General features: G+C 44.4%; 1 protein-coding gene across 2 annotated transcripts in view; it reads left to right on the top strand.

Annotated features, from left to right (window-relative positions):
- kmt2a (lysine (K)-specific methyltransferase 2A) overlaps positions 1-27,546 on the top strand; it is a 39,888-nt gene extending 12,342 nt beyond the window's left edge. Inside the window, exons 4-34 of one of the 2 annotated variants that reach the window (XM_055027828.1) lie at positions 321-498; positions 1,263-1,491; positions 1,887-2,554; positions 2,834-2,907; positions 3,234-3,470; positions 3,986-4,132; positions 5,511-5,609; positions 5,843-5,963; positions 6,944-7,057; positions 7,202-7,386; positions 7,505-7,681; positions 8,601-8,711; positions 8,943-9,016; positions 10,487-10,701; positions 10,803-10,900; positions 10,986-11,123; positions 11,206-11,364; positions 12,217-12,328; positions 12,433-12,511; positions 12,633-12,793; positions 12,978-13,124; positions 13,241-15,818; positions 16,597-19,224; positions 19,650-19,718; positions 19,795-20,021; positions 20,244-20,318; positions 20,434-20,608; positions 21,235-21,342; positions 21,435-21,515; positions 22,197-22,326; positions 22,403-27,546. In XM_055027828.1, the coding sequence (XP_054883803.1) occupies positions 321-498; positions 1,263-1,491; positions 1,887-2,554; positions 2,834-2,907; positions 3,234-3,470; positions 3,986-4,132; positions 5,511-5,609; positions 5,843-5,963; positions 6,944-7,057; positions 7,202-7,386; positions 7,505-7,681; positions 8,601-8,711; positions 8,943-9,016; positions 10,487-10,701; positions 10,803-10,900; positions 10,986-11,123; positions 11,206-11,364; positions 12,217-12,328; positions 12,433-12,511; positions 12,633-12,793; positions 12,978-13,124; positions 13,241-15,818; positions 16,597-19,224; positions 19,650-19,718; positions 19,795-20,021; positions 20,244-20,318; positions 20,434-20,608; positions 21,235-21,342; positions 21,435-21,515; positions 22,197-22,326; positions 22,403-22,678 (9,870 nt within the window). In that variant the 3' untranslated portion in view covers positions 22,679-27,546. The remainder of the gene's footprint in view (positions 1-320; positions 499-1,262; positions 1,492-1,886; positions 2,555-2,833; positions 2,908-3,233; positions 3,471-3,985; positions 4,133-5,510; positions 5,610-5,842; positions 5,964-6,943; positions 7,058-7,201; positions 7,387-7,504; positions 7,682-8,600; positions 8,712-8,942; positions 9,017-10,486; positions 10,702-10,802; positions 10,901-10,985; positions 11,124-11,205; positions 11,365-12,216; positions 12,329-12,432; positions 12,512-12,632; positions 12,794-12,977; positions 13,125-13,240; positions 15,819-16,596; positions 19,225-19,649; positions 19,719-19,794; positions 20,022-20,243; positions 20,319-20,433; positions 20,609-21,234; positions 21,343-21,434; positions 21,516-22,196; positions 22,327-22,402) is intronic. The other variant, XM_055027829.1, reaches the window with a different exon arrangement.
- Positions 27,547-27,861: the final 315 nt, after the last annotated feature.

Below are 27,861 nucleotides of genomic sequence, written 5' to 3'. Positions count from 1 at the left end.
TCTCTTCCCGGTAATGCCTTCTACACTAAAGAGTGGTGCTGTCAGTATATGTACACTGAAATCACTAATTAAACAATTATCAAGACCGGTTATATGTTCAGATTTGCAACCAATCAAAGGAGATCAACTTGAAAATAGACCTATTCCAGTTGACAGCAGAATTCTCAGATAATCTGTAACTTAAAATTTCACTGAAAAGTCACAATCACTAAGTCATGTAAAGAATGTCCCTTCTGCAGTGAACTTTTGTCTACACACATCTATGCCTTTGCTGCTTATATTTCTTTTCCACACACTTCATGTTTTGTGTTTGCGTGCAGGGTCAGGAGAGCGACTCGTCAGAGGCCTCGGTCCGCGGTCCACGCATCAAGCACGTGTGTCGTCGTGCAGCTGTGGCTCTCGGCCGTAATCGGGCCGTGTTCCCTGATGATATGCCCACACTTAGTGCCTTGCCCTGGGAGGAGAGAGAGAAGATCCTATCTTCCATGGGGAATGATGGTGAGGCACCTTTAACTTCGCTCTCTGTTGACTTGCTGTCTTCTAAGCTTTCCATTCAAACATGTAATTGTGAAAAAAATCTTGTTTTAATGAGATAATGCTTCAAAAGTGAAAGGGCACCCATAAGAAATTCTAAACCTTCCTTCATTTCCTCCTTCTTTGCTTGCATCCTTTCCTCTTTCCTTCCTTTGCTGTTGTATTTATAGTTTGAAACAAACTTAAGGGGAATCAGGAATTTGGAAATGTGTATTTTTGACATGAGTGTATGAGCCAAGCCTGTAAATAAAACTTAGACGAGTCTATCATGACCTCATCACCACCTTACATCAGTAGACTTTGTGAGCACAATTTTTATTTTTTAGAACATAATCTGTGCACGTACTGAAAATTGATTCGCAAAGAGCAGAGAAATTCAGTCAGCCATGGGAGCACAAGTACACAGTGAAGTGCTGGAGGAGTGAGAGGAGTTGGGCTGCTCTGTTCCTGTTATTTCTGACTAGTTTTTATGTCATGTTAGGACATGTGAGTTTATGTGAGGTCATTTCCCCTGACTGTGGCATGTAATCAGTTTGGATTATAACTGAAAATGATACTATTTCTTTTCCATCGGTATTTATATTTCATTTGAAAAGATATCTGCTTTGTTCACAGAATTGTTTTGAATTTGCCTGATTAACCTTTTTGCTCTAAACAGGCTTAAAAGCAGCAAAGTGTAACATCTTACTCTTAATGCTAATATGTATGTGCTGGATTTCATTTGACAGACAAGTCATCAGTAGCGGGCTCAGAGGAGGCAGAGCCCCAGTCTCCTCCCATAAAGCCAAGAGAGACGCGACAGAAGGCCGTTCAAGAAGCTCCTCCCAAAAAGGGCCGCCGGTCCCGCCGCTGCGGCCAGTGCTCAGGCTGCCAGGTTCCTGAAGACTGTGGCGAATGCACCAACTGTCTAGACAAACCCAAGTTTGGTGGGCGAAACATTAAGAAGCAATGCTGCAAGTAAGTCTTAGTGTATGGACTTAAAGGAGTTGTCTGTGGTTCATTCAGCTTGGCAGAGATATCAAGATGTTGAGCAAATAACAGGAAGGCTAATTTTTTTAGGCCTGCTATCCAAGCTAACTTCACTAATCGGTACCATAAGATGCTAGTGACAAAAACGTCTAATCTTTGCATCACAAATTTTTAACTTACTATAGAAAAATAATTTTGTGATGCATGTAAATAAATCCCTTTCAACCTTTAATAAGACTTCACATCCATATTTGCAATAAAAAAAAACAAACCATACAAGGAATATAAAAAAAAATCCTTTCTTTATATTTTTACAAAATTTTATATTACTTTAGTTACTTTTAAGAAAAGTAAAGTCTATGCTTTTTATGTTCAACTTTCAGGATGAGAAAGTGTCAGAATTTGCAATGGATGCCCTCGAAGATGTTTCTCCAAAAGCAAGGCAAAGGCAAGAAGGACAAGAAAAAGAAGTTTTCTGAGAGAAAAGAGGGTCTCAATCCGTTGAAAGCCCCTAGTTCGGAGTCTGCCCCCAAACCGCCTTCCGCTCCTTTAAAGGAGGACCCTGCTCGGAAAAATAGCGAGACTCCCCCTTTAAAGCTGATGGAAGAGAAGTCCAAACAGCAGCCGCTGTCCAAGCAGTCATCACCAGCCATCGCCTCGTCCCCCGCCCCAGCCGAGCAAGCCCAGACCCCTGACACGTCTCAGCCTCAGTCCCCGCCTCCGACGCCGGACGCCAAACAGATTCCAGTCACAAGCGGCACCTCCAGTAAAAAGTTACACAAGCCACACCAGTCTGTTCAAGCTTCTTCCCCCGCGTCTTCGTCTTCACCTAGTTCCTCATCCTCGTCCTCTTCATCATCCTCTTCTTCCTCCTCGTCATCTTCAGCCCAGAGCTCTCCCTCACAGTCGACTCAGTGTCAGCAACCCTCACAGTGGACACCTGCGAGTCAGGTGCCTACAAAAAAAGATGCTTCACCCAAGATTTCTCTGAGCGAACCCAAGAAAAAATCCCAACAGCACTCAACACAACAGCAGAGCTCAGCCACAACGGGTAAATGATTGTTATCTTTCTGTAATAATATTTAAATGATACCAAATACTGGGTGCTTTGTAATTGCTCAATGCAACTATATTTCCTTGGTGCTTCAAGTGGCGAAGGAGTAAAGTTGGCTGTGGCCCGGTGTTTGTTTTCTTACCTTCAGTCTGATAGCTATCAACAAAGGTCACTTGTGGCCAAATAAAAAAAAAAAAACTGGATAATTTCCTTAAATCTGATGTGGTTGTTGTTGGGTGATTGTGTCAAGTCTTGTATCATTTCCCTGTTTCATAGTTGACTCAAAAACATCAAAGAAGCCAACTTCCCGCACTATTTCTCCATCTCCAAAACAGAGAACAAAAGACAAGGTAGGCGTACAAAAATCTCACCAAGTATTTTTGGTCTAGTACAAGCAATTGAAATAAGACAAAGCTGAAATAAATGAAAACGTAAATAATTCTAGGTATAAGTTGTTCCACTGGCAGATTATTTCACTTTAACTGGTACTTTTTCATCCATGTTATTGCTGACTTAGAGTAAGTCTTACTATATTGTGCTGAAAACTTACTTGTGATTTTAGCTTCGTTTCAATTGTACTAAGATATTTGCACTAGAAACTTGACCAAAACTGTCGCAGTGTTTGATTAAATGCTTTTTAACACATGCTTCTCTACTCTTTCGCTTATCCAAAAAGCCGCTGACAACAAAACCGACCAGCAGCAGTACTTTAAACTTGCTGAGCACTCCCTCGACTAGGGACCAGGTGAAGTCCCGAGCTCCCTGCGACGGAGTGCATCGAATCAGAGTGGATTTCAAGAGGGACCATGATGTGGAGAAGGTGTGGGAAGCTGGTGGACTCAGCCTGCTCACCTCTGTGCCCATCACACCCAGGGTACTCTGCTTCCTGTGTGCAAGCAGTGGAAATGTCGAGGTGAGAAAAATAACCACTTTGTAAAAATATTTCCTTTTTGCAACAAAAAAAATGACAAACTTGATCATTTTAGGCCACTTGTATATAAGGTTTGTGTTGCAAAACACACCATTCCTGCTGTGAAACATGGTAGTGGCAGCATTAGACTTAAACATTGATGTTCGACTGAGCTGAAGCTACAAACCAAAGAATAACGAAATTTCTGTCTAAAATGGGAACAATTAATGTTTAACCCAAAAGAACTGCTGCTGTAATTGCATCTAAAGATGATTTGAAAAAAAAAAGAAAAAAAAATTAAATCATGAACTACTTTCCATAAAATTCAATACAAAGCTTGTGTTTGTCCTGTGATAAAACAGGAAAAGGTTCAAGAGGTTTTATTACTTTCTCGCGGATTAAAAAAAAGAGAACCGAATCGTTAAGTCTTAAAAAGATTTGTTTTCAGCTTCTTGATTAAATTCCCTGCGCCCTCATTTTTGTTTCGGCCCCCCTCTAAACTTCTGTTCTCCCTCCAGTTTGTGTTCTGCCAGGTGTGCTGCGAACCATTCCACCTCTTTTGCTTGGGGGAGTCAGAGCGCCCCCTCCAGGAGCAGTTTGAGAACTGGTGCTGTCGACGCTGCCGGTTCTGCCAGGCCTGTGGGCGCCAGCACCAGAAAGCTAAAGTAAGCCTTTTAGTACAGTCTACAGCTGGAGACAAAAGCAGCTCAGTGGTGACTGACAGGGAGGAGAATCTCCTGAAAGGAAAGATGCTCGCCAGCCCTGCCAGCGCGCATCATTTAATCAGCTTCCTGGCTTCCTGCCATGCTTTTATTATTGAACTCACACCCTGTGCAAAATCTGCACAGCGGGAGCCTTGTATGGCTGCCATTTAAGAATTATGTGTGAACATATTTAATCTAAGCAACCCATTGAAGCCTCTGTATGCATTAATTTTGATCAATGGCTCGGCTTGTTGTTTGTAAATCTTTATAAAAGATGAAGGATGTGTGCTGGATGGCTGAGTTCAGTCATTTGTTTCAGAAGATATCTGCTCGTAAAATAGAGCGCCGCTTGCAGAAGTCTGCACTCCCAGCTGCAGTTGAAACCAGATATTTACATACCCGGTGTAAAAAGGCAAAAAAAAACAACAACAACAAAACACTGCTATATCAGACTAAACTTTTCATGTTTCATTTGTTTGCACAATGCCAGAAAAACATTCAAATAAAAATGCATTAATACTTTCCTTTAAATACAGAATTTTTTATACGCTAATTGGTTAAGCCATGGTAATAATAGTGTGGCAACATTTCTAAATATTTAAGTGAAACAGAGACATACTTGTGGATGTCTTTTTGTCACAACTCTACAAACATTGTCCTTCAGGAAAATTATTTTGGACCTCCACAAATCTGGTTCATCGTTAGATATGATTGCCAGATGGCTTATGGTGCTCTGTTCAGACGTTTAAACTGCTACATGTCGTCCATCGTACTCCTCGGCAAGGAGTTACTTCTCCCACGTTCTGATCGGAGAGAGTCGTTATCCACGGTGAAATGTTTGCCTACAAACCTCTCACCAGTTCCACCAGTTCTGTCTGGAGCCAAGAGCCAACCTATCGTGAGAAGCTTGTGGAGAGATACCCAAATGTTTCTGAAGGCAGTTTTATGAAATACTAAGGAAATGCATGTAAACGTTTGAATATAATTCTATCAAGAAAAAAAAAAAACCTGTGAAAAATGATCTCTTATTCCGACATTTAACACGTGCAGATGATTTTGATAAACCGCTCAAACAGGAAACCATGAGGAAAAAGTGTGAAAATCTGGTTTCAGCTGTACATGTCAGCTTAAACTCCTGCCAGATTGTATTGTAAACATTTTAACATCAAATACTGACCTAAAATGCAGTGATTGTTGTTCATTCATTTTTAAATGCCACAGACAATTTGCACTAGTTTTAAAAAAGTGTGCGTGTGTAGAACTTTAAAAAGAGTTATCAGTGCTTCATTTGTTATTTAAATTTTTCCCTCATCTTCCTTATGGCCTTTGGAAAATGTAGCAGCAGCTGCTAGAGTGTGATAAGTGCCGTAACAGCTATCACCCGGAGTGCCTGGGTCCCAACTACCCCAGCAGACCTACCAAGAAGAAGAGAGTCTGGGTATGCATCAGCGTCTCTGTTCTCACATCCACTTCTAAGCAAATTTCACACTCTCTTTCCTCCTTTCCTTCCTCTTGTGGGCTCACTGCTTATCTTCTCAATTCACTCGACCCTACGTGCCTTGTGTCTATCGGAATATTTTTCCCACATCGTGGCTTCACTTTCACAATTGTTACACGTTTTACTGAAGCCTTCTGGTCTTTATGCTCATGTGGTTCCCCCACTCTCCACAGATTTGTTCCAAGTGTGTGCGCTGTAAGAGTTGTGGAGCCACCAAACCGGGGAAGTCCTGGGATGCCCAGTGGTCACATGATTTCTCCATGTGTCACGACTGTGCCAAGCTGTTTTCTAAAGGTGAGGGAGGTCAAAGTGCCGGTCACTAGTTAAGCACTTCTGCTTTTTCTTACATTAACGATGTAGACTTGACAGAAGTCAATGTAAAGTTTGAGATTGCAACATCTTCTGGTAAAGATGGGTAAAAGCCCTTGAAGTAATTTTCCCTTTTACTGCAGAGCAAAATCTCACCATTAAAAGAAACAAAAAAACCAAACAAACAATAGAACTGAAACAAAGCGAGATGAGAAAGGGAAGGAGGTTATCTAAATCTCCAAATTTCACTGTTGGAGAACTACATGATGGACTTATTCGGTCAACAAGCCTCCATAACAACAATTAGATGACATACCATCCCAAATGTTAATATGTGGAGTTTGCTTGACACTACTGGGTCTTTAAATCGAACCAGGTGTCATGTTCAGAGTTCACCAAAGTTGAACAGGTGAGTTTAGCCAGAAACATTGAATGTTAATGAGGGAAAGCTTCACATTCCCACTGATGATGGATTCGTAATGGTGTGGGCAGGGGGGGTCTTCCCAAGGCTCAAAATAAACATCCGGTGGACTCTACTAGTAAACTGGAAAAGGCTCCTCCTGCAGGATGTCAGAAGCATATGGACAGCAAAGGAATGCTTCACCAGAAAGAAAGATCAAATGTCTTCATGGCAAAATTAAATCCTGTGGACTGAAGACAAGAGTCAATCCAATCTAAAGAGAGATCTGTCTCTATGCTGCAGCCTTGAGGGAAGTTGCAAGAAAATGCCAAAGTGACTTAACAAAATCAGGTTGTGCAAAAATAGTAGCAGCTTAAGTGCTAATCCTCGTGGCACACATAATTTATGTTTCCTAAAAACACTTTTTTTCCCTTGTCTCTCAAATTTAAAGAAGGTTTATTCTACTTGAATTCTTTACAACTTCTAGTTGGTGTAGGAAATGCTGTAGATGGCGTCAAAAATGTTGTTAAAACCCATTTCAGCTGGCTCTAATCTTTTCCTGTAGGGAACCTCTGCCCACTGTGTGATAAGTGCTTTGAAGATGACGACTGTGACAGCAAGAAGATGGAGTGCAGTCGCTGCAAGAAATGGGTTCATGGCAAGTGTGAGAACCTTACAGGTAACTGCGACGCCACGTAGATGCCGTAATGCTAATAAAGCATGCTCTGTGTCTGAGGCCTGACAGGCAACCCTGATCGGATGCCGACAGGCAGTAAACCGAGTGGCAGGGGCCTTAATGGCCAGTCGTATCTCTGTCCGTCAGATGAAACATTCGAGCTGCTGTCGAAGCTGCCACAGAGCGTGGCCTACACGTGCACCAAGTGCACGGAGCGCCACCCGGCCGAGTGGAGGACGGCGCTGGAGAGGGAGTTTCAGGGCTGCATCCGCAACGTTCTCAACGCTCTGCTGAACTCGCGCACATCCACGCACCTGCTGCGCTACAGACAGGTGGGAAACACAAACCGGCAGCTTAGACGGGGCTGCCACACGAGAGTAAATGTAGATGAATTTAAAGTTTGCAATGAAGCCTCAGCTGTATGAACGTGTTGCGTTTATCATGCGACAGGCGGTGAAGCCTCCGGAGCTGAATCCAGAAACCGAGGAGAGTCTTCCATCCCGACGGTCCCCAGAGGGCCCGGATCCCCCGGTCCTTACGGAAGTCCCCCCGACCCCTCCCAGTGACTCCCCTCCGGATCTCGAGTCTGTTGAGAGAAAGATGGATCAGGGCCGTTACAATTCATTGGTGGGTGACTAACCTCAGTCTTTATCGCAACGCTACAACAGGGCCCAGAGAAACTTTCAAATCTGGAGCCTGCAGCTCTTTAATCAGAGGTACTTTTATATTTAATGAAGGATGGCAAAGTGGGATCACGTCTACTGTAAACACGGTTTTGAACAACTGCTGCATTTTTAATGCAGAGATGATTTGAAATGTTCAGGAATGAGGAGCTTCCTGGTTGATTGACTCTTCTGTTGGGTTTGCTGCTCTGAAGTTTTTTGATTTTTTTCTGTGTTGACATCAATCCACCTCAGTTGGATTTCACTTTATGATCTGGCAGAGTGACAAAAAGAAGTGTATTTTATTCAGTTTTTATTCGCCCTCCCCAAATTTGGCTGCAAGTTTTAATGATTAATCTTATAATTATTTGATCGTTTGGCTGAAAAACCAAAGCCATTTATTTGCTGAGAAAGACCTTTTACTAAAATGGCATATGAACAAAAGCACATAACATAAATGTGTGACATACATAAGTACAAAAGCCTTATTACTTACGTACTTAAACATAAAATGCCTGGATATTCGGCATGTTGTGAATGTCAAAACTTCCTTATCAAAGCTGCCTCCTTTCTTTTTCTCACACAGTTATTGGTTTTATGCTACAGAAAAAAGATCTAAAATTATATAAACAATATTGAACATAAATTGGAACATTTAATTGAAAGGAAAATTGCAAAGTTGCAACTATACAGTATATGTGTTTTTAAAAAAAGATGGACAAGACATAAAATACTTTCGGGAAGATTTCAAGAAATGAGTAAAGTTACTTTAGCCATCTCTGGCCAAACCTGGGATGTAGACTGAAAGATGATCACCTGGATCTGGGTGTTTTTTTTTCTGTGTTAGTCATGCTGTGCTTGTGTTTTTATGCTTCTCCTCCCAGGCGGAGTTCAGCGACGACGTCGTGCGAATCATTCAGACGGCCTTCAACAGCGACGGAGGCCAGCCTGAGAGCAGGAAAGCAAACAGCATGGTGAAGTCTTTCTTCATTCGGGTAAGAATCCCAAAATAACTTTGGTTTGGCATCGTCGCTGCAAAATTATAGCTGAAACAAAGAAAAATAGTTCACACATACTCAGACAGTTGGAATAGTAGTTTCCTCATGTTTGGCCAAAACTCATCATTACGATGTCAACTGTTAGTGTTGTGATCTACGGAGACCGGTGTCATCAAAGACGTGTCTGCGCTGACGTGTGAACTCCACTGAATTTTTTTTCTGTTTCAGCAAATGGACCGAATCTTCCCCTGGTTCAAAGTGAAGGAATCCAGGTTCTGGGAAAGGCAAAAAGTCAATGCCAAGTGAGTTTCTATCCCATTGTAGCAAACGCAATAGTGATTAAATAATGTTTGGTATTTTCCCTGTCTCGGTAATGGGCTGTATAAACTGTCATTCGGCTTTTGAGGTTATTTGATATCGGAACATTTCGTACTAAGCTGAAACTGGAAGCACAGAGATCAAATTGGGGAAAGCATTCTTTTATAACGAGTGAAATAAAAGCTTGCCCTAATACGAATAAAGTCTGGAAGTCAGTATTTTAAGCGAAAGTCCCTGGCAGTCGGTGGTATTAACGAATGTGATTTGCAATCATTTCTCAAACGCTGTGCTAAGCTATGTTTGTAATTGCAGAGGAGCAGAAGCTTTGATCAGTAATACAGCTGTAATCGGAGATTTTCCAAAAACATTTGTGATGTTTGCAAGAAGCGCAGCTCTGTAATTATTGAAAGAAGGAATATATATATATAATATATATATATATATGAGCTGAATCATCCTCTAGATATTGCAGGGATGTTTTTCTACATGCTGAGATTGTTCCTGAAATCTTCATTCACCCAGTCTCTGTTGCTCACTCGTTCACTTACCAGTCAGTCAGATTTAGTTGTCAGCTTTCTCACGCCGTTTATTCCTCCTGCCTCCTGGCTCTGAGGGAGGCAAACCGCAACTGTGTGGGTTTTCTCTCAGAGGGCCCTCGATACGTGTTTGTGGTTTACTTGTTAGCTTGGACTGTTGCGTTCTGGATCGCTTCAGCCGTCGCATTAAACCCAGCGTTGCAACGCGTGGATCATGAGGCTGTCACCGGGAGGATTTGTTCCTAGATGCCTCCTCTCCTGATTTCTGAGGCTTGAAGCTTCAGATCATCAGCGTTGCTCAACTTGACAAAAACTCTTTGGATTAGCTGCAGTGCAAGCTTTTTCCCTTCAGATCTGTGTTTTAATGCTAGATTTTTGTTCACACACTCTTCACAGCTTCATCACCAGTGACTGTAAAATTCATTTCAGTTGTGTATATTTAAATGTGCCGATTCAGAAGGAATATCTTGGGTACTTTCCACTTCATGTCCAATTATATACATACAGATTCGATAATTATCTCAATAATACTTTTGAAAGGTTTTCACGAAGTGAAACATATTAATACACACAGAAGGATTTTGAAAAGCCTTTATTTCTGTTAGTATCCCATTTATTGCTGCTAAAAACGTGAATTTTAAAATTAGAATATTGCAGATCAATACAATTCTGTAGATTAGTGTTGATACCACTACAACTCATCTCTGCAATTTGCTTGAGAATATGTTCTTACACATGAACCCCATCTTTGATTTTATTGAGTTTTTTTGGCGTCTGGTATTTGCATCAACATTCCTGGTCTCATCAATCAACCCAAGTGAAACCCAATAAGGGGCATTTTTACTACAACATTCTCAGCTTAACACAATAAGTGATATTTGTCCCACTAAGCTGTTTCCGTACGGTATTGTTCACCAGCAGTGGGCTTCTCCCCAACGCCGTCCTTCCTCCATCCCTGGACCACAACTACGCCCAGTGGCAGGAGAGGCAGGAGCTTTGCCGGGCCGTTCACCCCCACTTCATGAAAAAGATCATCCCAGCTCCGCAGCCCAAGAACCCTGCCAAGCTAGACTCACCAGCTTCACCTCCTCCGTTACCTCCTTCACTGCCACCGCCACCTGACCTCCTGGCAGGTAAGCCAAAAAAAAAAAAAAAAATAAAAAATAAATGACTCCAAATGCATGGATTTTGGTTTTCTTCTAGTTTTTAAAAATGTATTTTATTTTCCCTTTAGATCACGAGGACAGTCCTGAACCCCCTCATCCTCCACCAGGCATCACTGATATCAGGCAGTGTGTGCTGTGCCTCCATTATGGAGACGAGTACACTAATGTAAGTCCCTAACAATCCCAACTCGCTTCACAGCATCAAAAGAATCAGGTCTTTACCACCTGGAGCCATTTCTTTGTGTTTCCAGGACTGCGGCAGGCTGCTATACATCGGTCAGAATGAGTGGGCTCACGTGAACTGCGCTCTCTGGTCTGCGGAGGTGTTTGAAGATGACGACGGCGCTTTGAAAAACGTCCACACCGCTGTTCTCAGAGGAAGGCAAACGGTGAGACGCTCGGTGCACATAATCTCTCTTTCAGTGTGCATTTATTCTGCAGATGTTCTCAACCGGCCACGTTTCTGTGCAGAACTGTGAAAGGTGTGAGAAGACAGGGGCCACTGTGGGCTGCTGCCTCGCCTCCTGCACCAGCAGCTACCACTTCATGTGTGCCCGCAACTGCCACTGTGTGTTCCTGGAAGACAGGAAAGTCTACTGTCCAAAGCACAGGGACCTCATCAAGGGAGAGGTAAGGACAGCACCCGGCAGAGTTACTGATATTCTTGGAACTTCGACACATTTCTTCCCATTAGAGCCATAAAACAGTGTTTCACTTTGTAAAAATCTCATATGGTTTTAATTTATTATTATTTTTTTAATTAATAAAAGTCTGAAAAGTATTGAATGCATTTATAGTTCAGCCCATTTTACTCTCTAGTCCTAAATGAAATCCAGGGAAGCCAACTGCATACCACGTTAGGAGAATCCACTCGTGTGTAAGTTTCTGTCAAGACTAAGAGGTTTTTTTTACAGTCCAATCATCCCAGCTCTGTTTGGTCCACCTAAAACTCCAGGTCTCGGGTTGATTAAATGGGACTCCAAAAGCAGGAAGTAAGCCATAGGACAGGGCATTCTGGGTAAATTCTACTCAAAACAAATCCACTATTCTATCGCCAGCCAGAGAACTGACGTATGATCCTTTACCAAAGACAAAAGAGAATCCTACAACAAAATCTCATGCCACTGTATTTTTTGTTTACGCTTTGTGAAGAAGGAAGTTGCGCTCATTTCTTCTTCATAAGTTTTCATTTTGTTTCCTTCATGGATTCTTGGCGCAGTGCCACCGCAGGTTTTTTAAAACGTTTGGTTTGTTTATAAATGCATTATAACATTTTCAGTTTATACTATCTATCATTTTCCAACATTTTTACAGCTATAAGCTGCGTTGTGCCAGCCTGAAGTTGTTAATTATGTGACAAAGTGATAAAATGTCATAAAGGGATATAAATTCTTACGCCTTATGACACTATAAAGAGTTCATGTGCATTGATGCAGAGGAGGTTTTCCCCTCATCTCTTGTGTTTGCGTATTTTCCTACAAGGTGGTGACAGGGTTTGAAGTAACCCGCAGGATCCTGGTGGACCTGGAAGGGATCAGTCTCAGGAGGAAGTGGCTGGCAGGGCTGGAGCCTGAAAATGTCCACATGATAATAGGTGATATGCCTTTGCTTAAACATTGATTTTAAAGCCTGTCATTTCTTTTGCTTAACTTTATTTCCTCTGTGTGCTGAACATTGACTCACACACTGTCACTGCAGGCTCCATGGCAATTGATTGTTTGGGAATACTGACTGAACTCTCAGACTGCAAACGCAAGCTCTTCCCTGTTGGATACCAGTAAGTGGAGTTTTTAATCTTGACGTTGCCACTATTATCAGTGATTGACAGAAATAAACTGTATTAACCGCAGAGGAAATTGATATTGCTCATCAAACTGAAAACATTTTATTTTCCCCAGATGTTCGAGGGTATACTGGAGCACTTTAGATGCTCGAAAGCGTTGCGTGTACACCTGCAGGATATTAGTCTGTCATCCTCCAGTGGCGGAGTCTGACATGAAGAGTGCGATGGGTCCTGAGGAGAATCGCATAATAGCACACAGCCCACCTCCCATCGCAGGTACTAACTTACTAACTTTTCTGTTTTCGATTCCTGTTTGTAAGCTGCTCTAAAGCATAACAGGTATAATATATACTGTGATAGACACATTTTCAGTATCAATAGATGATAGGTCCTCTGTGGTTCTGTATTAGTAACAGTATTTGCAGTATTAAATGTTTTTGTGTGTTTGTTTTTCTTACAGACTTTCCTGATCCATTTGAGTCACCAAGACGCTCTGAAAATCTCTCTCCTGCAAATACCCAGAAGCTCAGGGTCTACACCAGAAACAGACATCCCAGCTACCCCCCCTGCCAGCGCGCTGTAGACTCCAAACAAATGTCTTCTCCAGGTACCAACACGCACTTCCTGCTGTATTTAGAACACAACAATAAATGTTTTCATATAACTGTAAATGCTTTGGAAAGTTTTGTACATTTAAACCAGGTTTTGTTTCTTTCATCGCAGAGGGAATCCCGCTGCCCCAAAGCCAAGCTGTGGCAGACTCACTGGGGAATCCGAGCATTCGCAACATTGACTCCAGACGTCACAGCTCCCCTTCCCTGTCCTCTCCTCCCCACCAGCTGAACAGGCAGAGAGGCATGACCTCCGCACCTCAGAGTTTGTCACGACCTCTCACCTCACCTCCTCCTCTCATCCCCTCCCCGGCCAGAGACCCTGAAAAATCCAAACACCTAATCAAAGACTCAAAGAAGAATCCAGTCCAAAGAGATGGTGACAGAGGCAGATCCTTTTCCACAGATGGAAACAGGCTGCAACCAGCAAGGGAGCAAGGCTTGAGAGAGTCAGACAAGGGAAGGACGTCAAGTCGAGACCAAGCATCCAAGGAGTCAGAAAAAAGTAAATCACCCAGAGAGCGTGTGCAAAAAGACTTTGACAAGGGTGACATATCAGCCAAAGAGCCAGAAAAGACAAGAGTTATAGTTACAGACTCCTGTCTGAAAGAATCTGAGAGTGGAAAACCGCAAAGTAGAGACTCCTCGAGAGATTCTGAAAAGGGGAGGCTTGCAAATAGAGACTCGAGTAATAGAGAAACCGATAAGAGTAAGACATCTTTCAAAAATCCTAACTACAAGGGCATCGACAAATCTAGGTCTCTCAGCAGAGATGTGGGACAAAGGTACTCCGAGAAACACAGACAGTACAGCAGGGAAGCAGGAAAAGACTTGCTTTACACCCAAGGTAAAGATAGAGCATCAAGCAGGGATTCTGACAGGGGGAGACCTTCCTCAAGAGACTCCAACTATAGAAGCACAGAGCGAAACAGAGACTCTGGCTCTGCTAAAGATAGCAACGCCGGCAGTCAGTCGAAGCGGAGTGGAAGTGAGAGCAAGAGTCCAAGATCGGCACCTGTGGGCTCGGGACAGTCTTCTCCTCCAGTGGGCACCGCTGCTCTCTCAAGTCAGCAGAGGAGTGGTGGCACCAAACAGGTTGACAAGCAGGGAAAACATGGAAACAAGGACCACGATGGTCTAAGCTCGTTACCTCGTCACCGATTCAATCCATCCTCCAACATCCCCCCATCAAAGGACAAGCCCAGCTCAGGGAAGGAGAGTAGCAGCGCCACTGGAAATGCCACACCGTCTCCAGTCCATAAGGAATCCATGGTTGGAAAATCTGCCTCCCCACAGAAGTTCAGCACACCGAAATCTAATGATTACTCTTCAGGTCCAGCTGGGAAGTCTCTCTTTTCATCACGGACGTCAGCGGAGGATGATGTCGGTAAACGGAGCTCCATGCACCTGACCTCCCCGGTTGTAGGCTCAGCTGCCAAAGACAAACACCCCAAAGTCAGACCAGCCGGCAGCAGAGATGTGTCCAAAGACCGAGACAGAGAGAAGACCCATCAGAACAGCAGCAGCAACAAAGCTCCTCTTATCAACAACAATGCAAAAACCACAGGCAGTTCGAGCTGCCAAACTCCAAACTCCAGTTCCTACAACAGCAAAGCTCCAGTGCTCGGAAACAGCACCAAATCCCAAGGGAAGCCTCAGGGGGAGAAGCAGCAGAACCAGGGAGAGGACAGGTTGTCCACAAAGAGCAGAGAAAATTTCCCCTGTCCAGAGAGGAAGTACAGCAGCAATCCAGAAAGCTTCCAGCAGATGCAGACCACTTTGGCTGCAGAGAAAGGCGTAGGGAGCGCAACCCAGTCTCACACCAAACAGATAACAAACCAGTTGTCAGTTTCCTCCAGAGAGAAGAAGCGGCCAGTAAAACCCTCTTCTCACACTCCGCTCAAGACCAATATGAAGTCTGATCCCAATGGGACGCAGTCTTCCTGTCCCACAAGCACTTCTTCCACTGTCTCCCCTGCTGGACAGGGGACCCATCGCTCCGCCCCGTCCCCTCTGTTCTCCTCGCCCTCTGCCAGCAGCAGCGACAGCTCCGAGTCTGACACCCAGGCTCAACTGGAGGAAGACGAACTCTGCAAAAACCGTCCGCGCCACAGGCTCCGAGACCGCCACAACCTCCTCTCTCAGTGTGCAGAGGAAGACGACGGCGAAGGCCCGGAGGACGACCACGACAGAGGCATGGAGGACAAGCATCACGAAGACGACAGCGACGGCTCGGGTTCAGCCAAGAGGCGATACCCGCGGCGCAGCGCCCGCGCACGGTCCAACATGTTCTTCGGGCTCACTCCGTTTTATGGGGTTCGCTCGTACGGCGAGGAGGACATTGCCTTTTACGGCAGCGGGGACGGAGCGGGAGCCGTGGTTAAGAGGAGGACCAGCGGACGGAAGAAGTCGGCGGAGGGGCAGGTGGACGGAGCAGATGATATGAGCACCTCATCTTCATCTGCGGACAGTGGCGAGGATGAAGTTGGCGGAATGAACAACAGAGGTAAAGACTCCTACTACTACAACTTCACTCGGACAATAATCAACCCTGGCGAAGGCCTTCCGTCAATAGAGGGGCTGGACGACTGTTTAGGAAGGGGATCCCAGCTTCAGCGCTTTCTGAAAGACGAGGAACAGCAGCAGCAAAGGGCTCAAGGAAAAACTGAAGAGGACATGCTGAGTACTTTGTTAGTACACAAATTTTTTTTAAAAATATATATACATTTATTTACTCAAATGTCTTAGAGATGGACCAATGAAAAATTCTGTTGCATGTTTTACTCATGATTTTGCAATGCATGTACCAAATATAGCTGGTTCTGATTCCACATAAAGAAACCCACACATAACACATTTTTAAGATTCAAAAACTTACTTGCATCGGGATTTTTTTAAATCCCCAAGTAGAATAGAATGACTTCTCAAAAACAGTAGCAGAGCTGCCTGTCTCTGCATCAGTGAAGGTCTTCAAATCCAGGAAAATAGTCCAGGTCATGTAGAAGAGCCACTTACATAAAACCCAATGAAAGCATTTCTGCTTTGCTCCTTTATTAGACAGATGATGGCTCATTCAGTATTATTTTTGTGTCCTACAAAATATATTCAAAATATTCTAGTTAACAATTGAGTGCTCTTTAATATTTAAGATAAAAAAGCTTCAATTTGGTGTTTTCTTTGAAGCCAAAGCAACTTCATCTACTTAAATCAGTTTAGCATGGTTAGCCAAGTTAGCACAACTATCCCTTTTGTGTAACGTCAATAGTCCCTGCCTTCACTGTTAAATTTCAGAAATACATGCTGTCAGAGAGTTTAGCTGATTCAATTTTCTCCATTGGAGTACAAAATTTTTTATCAGAGCGTTTCTGGTGCGAGAAATTAGGTATTAATGTTAGTCTCTGATGTTTCAATGTCTCCTTTGTTAAGTTTTCTCGTTTCCTTACAAATTGTGTTTGTTGTGTTTAACAGATCCTTGGGCAAACAGCAAATCGGCCAGGTTGACGGCGTCGACGACGGCTCCGAGAGCGACACCAGCGTCTGCACCACCAGCACCACAACCACCACAGCCACCTCCTCTTCCGCCCCGCAGAAGAGCGCGCCCAAGAGGAGAGGCAGAGAAAGGCACGCGGACAAAGGCGAGTCCCACAATTCGAGCAAGGAGGCAGACAACGGCGGCGGCAGCACACGAGAAACCAGAAAGAACCACAAGGAAAACTGTCTTCCTCTTGGTGGAGGCGTCAAATCGCAGCCGCAGAGCCAGGGTCAGGATCCTCTGGAGGCCCAGCTCTCCCTCAGCACGGACCTGCTAAAGTCAGACTCCGACAACAACAACAGCGACGAATGCGGGAATATTTTGCCGTCGGACATCATGGAGTTTGTGCTGAACACTCCTTCCATGTCGCTGCCGACTCTGGGTCAGCAGTCCGAGCCGTCGTCTTCTGAGCTGCTGCTGGACGAGACCTACGACCTGAACAGACGCAAAGACATTCTATTCGACGGCTTCTCGCAACCGCTACCCAGCGCTGAGAGCGGAGGGGTGGTAGAGGCCAGCGTCAACAGCTCCATATCGGTTGAAGAACCATATCTTCCTCTCGAGCTGCCTTCGGACCTCTCGGTTCTGACGACACGCAGCCCGGCCGTCAGCACAACCCAGAACCACTCAGCCGGCGGCCTCATCTCAAATACCTCAGATGGCACTATGCTGGGTTTGAACTCCGACCCGGACAACATCAGCGGGGAAAAGAGCAGTGATAAGAAATCAGCGGGTTCTGGCGTCTCGCCGTCCGAGAATCAGCACGACGGCGCAGCTTTGGGAAGCAGGGACGCTCAGACTGCAGAGGGTCACATGACTCCAGAGCAGTTCATTTCCAGCCCCGCTATTGGTCAGGGAGTTGAAACTCCAGGAAACCAGGAAGTAAACAGGAGTTCTGGCTCGTCTGGTTTGTCAAATTCTCCTTCCATGCCTCTTCCGAGTCAGAAATACCTCCCAGCTGCAGCAGCAGCTGCTGCTGCAGGCAGTCCCAGTCCAGTTTCTGGTCCAGGACCTTCACAAGTCTCGAGCCCGGCAGTCATCAAACCGGGTCCTGATAAACTCATCGTTGTCAACCAGCAGTTCCAGCCTCTCTATCTGGTTCAGACGGTGCCGAACGGCGTTACCCAGAAGATCAGCGCAACAGGAGTGATGGAAGCCACGTCTTCTGCCGTGCTGAGCCCCCTGACCATCACCAGGGGCTTAAACACCGGCTTATCTCCAGGCCAGCCCATTTTCCCCGCTGGTGGCAAAGTCCTCGGCACCATACCTCACCCCTCTCAGCTTCACACGTTCACCGGATCCACCCAGGCAGGCTTCCAAACGGGAATACCCAGCACCACCTCGGGCCTGCTCATCGGTCTTCCCTCCCAGCCTTCCGACCAGTCCCAGATTCTGGTCTCGGAGGCGGGTCGACCTCACGAGCTCGGCCACAACGTCGCCATAGTCTCCAGTCCTTCCTCCCTGACCTCTTCCCCAGCTGTGATCGCCTCCTCTCACGGCAAGAAGAGGCCCATCTCTCGCCTGCCGAGGAAAAACAAGAAACCGGCTCGCACCCGCGGTCAGCCCACCCTGGCGCCGTCTGAAGTGGGCCCTCCCAACATGACTCTGATCAACCTGTCTTCCCAGCAGATCACAGCGAGCATCCCGGGACAACCCGGCAGCCTGGTTGAGCTGAGCGCAATCTCCACCCCCCAGCGCAAAGTCCCAAATATCATCAAGAGGCCCAAGTCGGGCGGGGTCATGTACTTGGACCCCACCGCTCTCATACAGCAGAGAATTCCCAATCCTCAGACCGGCATCCTGAGTCACGATTCCTCAACGCACATCTTGCCTTGCTCCGTCTCCGGTCTCAGCAGCAGCCAGTCCGTGTTGAACGTGGTCTCCGTCGGGTCTGGTGGTTCCGCCGGGCTTCTGGCGCCAGGATCGGTGTCTCTCTCCACCCCCGTGCTGAGTTCTGCAGAAATCGCCGGGCCGATCAGTAACCTCCTCTTCAAAGCGAATCCACATGGTCTGGGACTGTCGGATCAGCCTGTGGTCCTCCAGCCGGCGGGGGGAGCTCCCCTCATGTCACAGCTCACCTCCCCAGTTCAAACATCCATCGCCAGCAGCATCTGTGTCCTGCCAACCCGTCAGACCATCAGCATGGCCGTGAACCAGCACAGAGAGGCAGAAAGCGGGAACATTCACCTGCAGCATCAGCCTCAGCCCGTCAGCAGAGTGCAGACTATGGAGTCCAAACCGAACCGCAACGCAGCTTTATCTCCCAGCCCTTCTGCCCATTTGAGCCCCGCCAAAGGACGCGTTGTAGGAGTTTTCACCCAAAAACCGGCCGCGTTGCTTTCCCAGAGTAACAGAACGAACCCTGTCCTCAAATCATCAGATCAGAAGCCAACTAACTCAGCAACAGCAGCGTTGGGCGCAGCTTTAGCTACTGACAAAAGCAAGAAAAAAGTAAAGAGGGGCAGACAGAGTGTTGAGGTCACCGGCGGGAAGAAGCTCAAGGCCTCCCATGCAAATGAATATTGCAGCAACCCTGGAAAGCAGCCGCCATCTTCAAACCCAAGGTGAGAAATTCCTGTTTTTTTGCTGCTGGTCATGTTTTGACATGCAAGGTGAAAGAAAAATGCTGTGCAATATATTCAACATTTTGTACAATTAAATACCCCTGATGATAAAGTCACCTAAGTAGTAAATGCTATTTTTTTGTGAATACTTTAATCTCAGTATAATTATAGCTGTCATGCAAAGACTTGAATATATCAGAGAAATAACCAAAGAGTCTAAAGGAGCCACAGGTCAGGCAGGAGAATCTGTTGACAACTATTAGTTGTATCGATCCACAAATCTGGCTTTTGTGGAAGATTTTAAGTAAGAAGCCTTTTGATGGAAGAAAGAAAGGAGCTCAAATACTTTTCCATTCTGATAACTACTTTCTTGCAAAACCTTGACAAATAATAACAACACAAACATTCATCATTTGTCCATGCAGCTCCAGAGAACTGAACTCTCCAGAACCGATGGACACCGGCAAGCCCCCAGACAAGACAACCAACAAGAAGTAAGAGCAACATCTAATTGTATTAGAAAAGCTAGTCCTAAAATATTCATCTAATGTTTGATTTTTATATTTGCAGCTTGTTTGGGAAAAAGAAGACATCTGAAGGTCATGCCGTACCGGGAAAGATGGTGGAAAAGGACAAACCCCCTGCAGCTGGAGAAGCAGGGTCTCTTCCAGCAGCTTCACCACCCAATGAGGACGGCAGCAGTGCAGATTCCGGCTTGGACGGCAAACCCAAAAAGGGCATCATCTTTGAAATCTACAGCGAAGACGGCTTCCACATTCGCTGTGAGAGCATCGAAGGTCAGCCAACAGAACATGCTGTGCATGTAAATTAGCTTTGATTTGACCTAGTAGTTAAGAGCAAACACAAACACTTTGTGTGATAATTACAAATAAATAGAGTTTTATATGTATGGGTATTGATATCTAAGAAACGGCTACGACTGTAGTAAAATTTCCTTTAAAAATGATGCAGAAAATGTTGCTTTTCCAGTTGCCGTGTATTAATACTTTGTCCTACAGAGGCCTGGAAGTCCCTGACCGATAAGGTGAAGGAAGCTCGCTCCAATGCACAACTCAGAGAGCTTTCCTTCGAAGGTAACAGACGTTCCTGAGAAACAACCAGAAGGTCCCAGACAGAAATTCACTACATCTCAGGAGGGAAAGGCTGTTGTCTCACTCGGAGCTCCTTCTTTCCCGGCGTCACCCGCAGGTGTGAACGGTCTCAGGATGCTGGGGGTCGTCCACGAAGCGGTGGTCTTCTTGCTGGAGCAGCTGTACGGATCCAGGCACTGTCGGAGCTACCGCTTCCGCTTCCACAAGCCGGAGGACACGGACGAGCCCCCGCTGAACCCCCACGGCTCGGCCCGCGCGGAAATCCATCACAGGTTAGAGCGAGGACTTTGAACCGCTTGGGTGTGAATTAAGGTTCAAACGACTCATAGTAATGAATCGATTATTATAATAATTAGCATCATCTAATTTATTTCTCGATTAATTGTTAACTGGAGTGTGTAGACTCTATGAAAAGCAATTTGCTGAAAGAACAACGCATTCAGAGCCGAACTAAAACTGTTCAGAAAATATCTAAATGTTCATTTAAAATAAACACGTTTCATCTGTAAATCTGTTCTATCCAGAACTCCTCAGTTTTAGCTTCAACTGGTTCAACTTTTGTCAACCAACGTGATTAAGAGCTTATTTTAAATCAAACTTTCATTTAATTAATCAAAAATAATCATCATCAGTTCAGCTTTACACTGTTTTGATGTTATATCAGCCAGAAAGTTGTTGATGGTAGAAGTTTTTTTTTTTTTTTTGCATCCTTTGCTAAAAGAGCAAAAATTGTAAACTTTTGCTCAGGTGTGTAAATATCAAAAAGACCCCAAAGTAAATTAGAATCTTCCACTTTTGCTTCAACACTTTTCCACAGTTGACTCAACAACACTCTTTATACTCTACACGCTGTTTGTCTCACTAATGCTTCGATCCTGCGTTGCTCTTTTCCCACCAGGAGGTCCGTATTTGACATGTTTAACTTCTTGGCCTCAAAACATCGACAGCCCCCCCAGTATCGGCCGCAGGAGGAAGATGAAGAGGAAGGGCAGCTCAGGACTGCCAGGTAAGTCACCGAAGTAATTTAGGTCTCGGCTTCACGGGTGTAGAATCGGTAATAAAGCTGCTTTTTGCTTCGTCCTCATGCTGCCACTGCAGACGGGCGTCCATGGAGCTGCCGCTTGCTGCGAGGTTCAAACAGCTCAAAGGCACCTCTAAGGAAACGGTCGGCGTCTACAGGTTAGATAAATGCCATTAGCTGCTCATATTTAAACGAGGCTGAGGGAAGTCCCTCAGCAGGAGAGTTAAATGGTGGCACCTAAGTTGTTTGCAGCTTTCGTACAAATCGTTGCTCTAGTGCTGTTGAGTCACAGTTCACATATTTACACGTTTTAATGTTAAAGGTTATAAAAAGTATTTCAAATAATGATGCACAAAACATGATTTGTATCCCTCGATTGCTTTCACAAACTTAATGTGAAAAAAATGGGACTTTAGGTGGAAGTTCAACACAAAGTAGATGTTAGTTGTAAAACCAGGAATCACTCTTTCAGAGTGTTGTCAGTCTTGACTTACACTAACATGCTGACTAACATTAATGTGATCCATTCAGTAAGATAACTTTAAGTCTGAATTAGCAATAAAGCTAATGTTAGCTTAAATGCTACCATTGTCATGTTGGCTTACACTAGCATGTTAGCATCTTGGCTGCGTCTCCTTGCCTGACCTTTCTGTTTAGGCTGACAGGGCTTGCAGTTGTTCTGTACTTTTGCCATTTTTAGATGATGAAATGAACAGTGAGAATCCAGATGTGCAGTAACCTGGACAAACACCCAGTAAAATACGTTCGAAAAGACCCAAAAGGTAAAAGAACTTGAAGTCTGTGCTGCAAAACTGGAATCTTCTCGTTTCCCCCTGCAGGTCACCTATTCACGGTCGCGGTCTGTTCTGCAAGAAAACCATCGAGGCTGGGGAAATGGTGATCGAATACTCTGGAAACGTCATTCGGTCCGTGCTCACTGACAAGCGGGAGAAATACTATGATGGGAAGGTGAGGCCTCTGACAGTTTCCCATCATTCGTGGGCGAACCGAGCGTGCTAAACCGCGTCCCCTCTGCTCTCCAAAGGGAATCGGCTGCTACATGTTTCGCATCGACGAGTACGAGGTGGTGGATGCCACCGTGCACGGCAACGCCGCCCGCTTCATCAACCACTCCTGCGAGCCCAACTGCTACTCCCGGGTCATCGCCGTGGACGGCCAGAAGCACATCGTCATCTTCGCCTCGCGTCGCATCTGCCGCGGCGAGGAGCTCACCTACGACTACAAGTTCCCCATCGAGGACGCCAACAACAAGCTGCCCTGCAACTGCGGCGCCAAGAGGTGCCGCAAGTTCCTCAACTGACGGCTCCCATCTGAACGACTCGGAGGAGGATCCCGCTTCCTGCCGGTTTACAGTTTTAAGCTACAAAAATGACACCAGCTGCTGCCGGCGGCGGCTCAAAGCAGCCGCTGCTGCTGCGGGCCGCGGCGCGTCTGCAGGAAGGGCCATATGTAGAAACCCAAACATATTGTGCCTCCTTTAGAATTTATATTCGGCATTGAAAGTTTCACCTGGAAAGGTGAGTAACGAGACGTGACATTGCAATATATTACCTTTTATTTATATTTGAATGATAGTTAACCCTTCATATTTTTTCATGTTCTACATCGGCCAATCCTTTTTTAGAAACATATTGTGATCTACTAATGTGAACTTTAAAGGAAAGGATACATGGAAAAAAAAAAATCAAAGAACTTGGATCCATCTTACACCAAAGTGCAATTTGTTGAAGGGACTTGAAACAGTGATATTTTATTTTATTGGAGGTGAAATTAGAACTCTGTTTTTTTTTTTTTTTTGTGTTGTCAATGCATATCTCCTTGTCTCAGTGTGCCCTGATGCCTTCAGAGCTGAAACCTTCCCCTGTGGAGTGTTTATATGACCCTGTAAATAGGCGCAGCCTGGTGGGAGCTGTGCAGCTGGAAACACTAGTGGGAAGAGGAAGAGTAGCAGGAACAGGAAAAACAAAAAGTAAAGACATCAGGGAGGGGAGAAAAGTTTAGTTCGTACGAGAACCGTTTACTTTTTACCGTTGCTGTAAAGGGTGTGCTCAGATTCAGCCTCAGCTGATTGGTTAAAAGTGAATCTGAGATGATTGGATCAAGCCTCTGGCCCGAGGGAGCGAGGCAGCTAGAGATTCTGGTGGACTGAGGGGACCAGGGAAACCTACTGATGTGCTTGAATAGACGTACTTAAAATTAATTTCTTTGTTACTTTTGGAGCGCGCAGTCGGACGTTTGTCAGGTCTGCGAACGCCGTTGTTGCTGTTGCTGGTATCAGATTATCTTTGGTAATTGTGTAATCTGGGACGTCCCAAAACCACAGCAGCAGGAGAACCAAACGCCATCCTGTCAAATTGAATTTTCATGCAGCTCTCTCCCCCCCTTTCTTCTCGGGCCTGTTGTGATAACCATCATTATGGGGGAAAAATAATGTTGTTTTTGTTTTATTTGTTGTTGTCGTTTGTTATCTGTCTTTTTACTACAGACAGGGAAATACCATGCTTGCTTTAGGAAAGAAAACAAAACAATGTAAATAATGTATATTTTTTTACAAAAAAAGAAAAAAAAGATTAAAAGCACTCACTAGTGAATAGCACTTAATGATGGTATTTATATTTTTAAAAATTCATATTTATTTTATTGCCATTTTTGTAGGAAATAGAGGTTTACAAACACTAATGCTTGGTCGATATGTTTTGTATTCCACAGCTTTTTCAAAGTTGTTTTTGTTGTTGTTGTTTTTTTGTTGTTGTTTTGTTTTATTCTAAATTTGGAGCCTGAATGTTTTTCTTTGATTCCAAAGACTGACACTGGTCTGTGGCTTGGTTCCTGTTTAGTTCAGTCCACCAGTAGCTCTTTATCTACGCCAGGCCGTTTGGCCACAGCTGATGTTTATTTCATTTTTATTGTTTTTTTTTCTTCTTTCTTTCTTAAATGTCCCAGTTGTAGCTACTGGTCTGGCCGTCATGCGAACTATAATTATGCACTTGAGAGAGTTTAGATTGTAGATCATTAGCAGATATCTCCTCTCTCCAGCCTTATAGTCTCCACACCGCGTCGATCCCGAGAGTCGAGTCCGAGAGTCGAGTCCGCTCACAGGCTGCTGCTGCTGCTGCTGCTATCGAATCCGTTCTGTGATCAGCCAGGACGTCGACTGGCTTTCCGCCAATTGGAAACAAACAAATAAGCTACCCGTGTTTGTAAAATAGAAATTCAAAATAGTGCTTTGCAAAAGTTTTCATGCATATTTTTTCCCATTTTATCAACCAAACGGTTTGTGTTTTGGTGGTGATTTTATGTGACTGACCAGCAGAAAGCAGCAGGTAGAAGTGAAGTGAACAGTTTGCCGAGTTACTTTCTGTCGTTTGTCTCTACCAGCTTTGCACAAGAGACGGACATTTTTACCCATTCTTCCCAGCAAATTAACTCATGATGCAGCCACTGCCATGTCTCATGGTGGAGATGGTGTGTTTAAGGTTTTTCTGACGTTTTGCGTCAGTTTTAGTCCGCTGCATGATTCTTGATTAATTGCAAGCAGGACTTGTTGAGGCTTTCTTCTTGCCCGCTCTATTAAAAATGAATTAGTGAAGTGCAGGACTTCCAGCTGTCCTGTTGATGGATTACTTCCTCCAGAGTTACTTTGAGTGTCTTGGCTGCTTCTCCCCTTCAGGCTCTCTATGCAAGGTGTTGGTCGGTTTGTAGTTGTGTCCTATTTACTGACCCAGTTACTCTAGATTCATCAGGAGTTTCCTTCCGGTTTCGTTATGAGTTACTTTTTGTTGGCCTGTTGCATAAAATCCCAATGGAATACGGTGAAATTTGTGGTGGTTGTTGTTTGATAAAATAAGAAAAAAGTGAAGACTTTAGCAAGACACTGTAAGTCCCTCTGCAGACTTGGTCTATGATGAAGAGGTGCCTTTTCTTTGACTCTTATCAGCAGCATTCGTCATATCTCCATTGAGCCAATTAAAGAAAAACAAAGAAGCACTCATAGCTCACCAGCATTCAGGAAACATGTTTATCATTTGGTTTCCGCCCCCCTTTCTCCTCTTTAGTTTCCACAAACCTTCATGTCCCAGAGCAAACATTTAGGATGCAGCCAGAGTCCGTGTTTTGTGTCCCGTCGTGTCGTCTGTACGCCGCTCGCGCTGACTTTGTTGCGACCTGTTGCAGCTACTGCCCTGTTATTCTGGTGAACTGACATTAAAATACGAACCGCGGACGGTTTGCACTTGAGCTGTGAAACGGGCCCTGAATACTCATAGGAAGAATAACAATAAATCAAAGAACGCAGCTCTTTCTCCAGACAGAATGCAACTCAAAAGTGCTGAAACCACAAGCACAGAACACGAAGCCAGAGTTTGCGTGAAACCAGGCTCTGGTCGGGCGTTTCTTGTTTTGAAGCTCCAGTGAAGTGCACTTGATTCTTTCTGCTCAACAACAAAAAAACAAACAAAACAAAGCAAGCGAAGTTCAGGGACCGCGTCGGCGGCCCTCTCCTTCCCGATAAGCCTCCCGTGGCGCCACCGCTGGGCTCGCTGGGTTCTGCTGCTAAGGTCAACAATGAATGTATGTTCTTCCTCCACATCACCAGACCCGTGGTGGTGTTGATACTTGGTCAGCTGCGTTTTTTTTCTTCTGTATTTGTCCTTGTTTTTGTTTTTTTGTGTTGTTTTCTCCCTCTTGTAGAGACAGAAGACCTTAAATGGTATCAGCGGTTTTGGTTCTCACTGGTTTAGCTCAAACTGTTTTTCCGCCATCACCGGCGGTAAAGAAGAAACATGGTTACTGATGCGAAGGGCTTTCTCTCCGAACAAGGATCAGAGTGTTCCGTAAAACGATGAGCCGAGGTTCTTTTGACGTTATCAGCCGCATATATACAATAAGGAAACATCTTCTGTCGTCTCCTTGGACATTTTACCACGCCACACCAGTGGCCCTTCTTTGCCATTATCTGTAATTATAGTATAAATACTCAACAGTATATGGAAACATGCATAGTACTTTCTTGTTCTTGTATCTATACAAATATATGGAATGGACAGACAAACTTAGTTACAGTAGCAAAACAGCAGATTTATAATGGTTAATAGCAACGTTTCCGTGTACTCTATAATGGTTTTGTGTTACAGTACTATCAGATAAAACTAACGTGCATCATTCTTTTTTGTATATTGATATCCAGTACCAGTTTTGCTGTGCCTGTGAGCGAATCCTTCGCCAGCAAGGAACGCTGCAGTTTCTTTCTTTTGTCGTTTTTGGTTTTGTTTTTTTGTTTGTTTTTGTTTTGTTTTCTGGAACGAAATGGCTTTCATGTGATGAGAAATATAACTGTGTTAAAGTGGTTGTGAACTTCTTGAGGTCAGACGTTTGGGTTTATTTTTCTGGTTGTAGCGAATGGGTTTTTTCTTCTTCTTTTTCTCAGATCGATTCGTTTCACAGGGACGTTACGGACGACTTGCCTGTTGTGGTAAAATTCAGAGTTTTGGTTTGTGGAAACCAGAGGTTTAAAGAAACCACCACTATGGCTTCTTTTTTTTTTTAAACATTTTCCACTTCAGACTGCTTTCATGTCTCCCTCTCTTATCTCTTTCTGTCCTCCGAAGCGTTTTTGGTTGTCCTGATGATGTACTGTTTTGTAGAAAGTGAAAATGCTGACATCGAGAATCTTTAATTTATTTATTTACCACAGCATCCGTGTGGAACTGCTCTTTTACCATTCAAAGTTCTGGAGAGGTCGTAGGAGTACTTAACCTGTATGTGTAATTTTGTTGTGTATAGACAGCTTAAGATGGGATGTAGTGTCAAAAAGTAAAAAAAGGTGGGGTAACAGTAGGATGAGGACAAAGAGGGATCATGAATGGGCCAGTTTCTTTTGCCTTGAAAATACCTTTGTCTTATACCAACATCCTCCTGCTTTCTGTAAAAAACAAAACAAAAAGAAAAAAAAAAACTTATTGCATTCATTTGTTCTCCCATTCAACAGTGTTCATCAGTGAAATGAAGGAAAACCACCACAGTGAAAAATAAACCACAAACTACTTGGTTGAATGTATAATTAGGTAACAAAGTTGTACATAATGTAAAAAAAAAGTTTCTAATCATGTTTATTTTCTATGCACTTTTTTTATTTAAGTGATAGTTTAAATAATAAACATGTCGCCTTTAGTCTTTTCTGTCTCTTGTTTTTCATCGCTGGGTTTCTGCCTGGACTTTAAGCTTCCGATGAAGTTTCAGGATTTCTACACGGCCGTGAAAAGTAAGCAGCCGTCTCAAAACGTTTGCGATCGTGTGGAAATCAGGATGTTACAGTGCTGCAAAGCCAATGGGATTTTTAAGCGAACTGGGTGTTTACGCTGATTTAACAGCACAAGGGAACAGAGTTTCCATGCAGCGTTGTAAAACAAAACTTACACAGTCTTTAAAAGTTGCTTCTGATCGTTTTGATCCTACACGGTTTTGAAAAGTGTCGGCTGTCGTCAA

The sequence above is a fragment of the Poeciliopsis prolifica genome, unplaced genomic scaffold (assembly GCF_027474105.1).
Source record: "Poeciliopsis prolifica strain line A6 unplaced genomic scaffold, Auburn_PproV2 SCAFFOLD004, whole genome shotgun sequence".
Taxonomy (NCBI): domain Eukaryota; kingdom Metazoa; phylum Chordata; class Actinopteri; order Cyprinodontiformes; family Poeciliidae; genus Poeciliopsis; species Poeciliopsis prolifica.
Note: the sequence above shows the minus strand (reverse complement) of the source record. Positions and strands in the feature narration are given on the sequence as shown.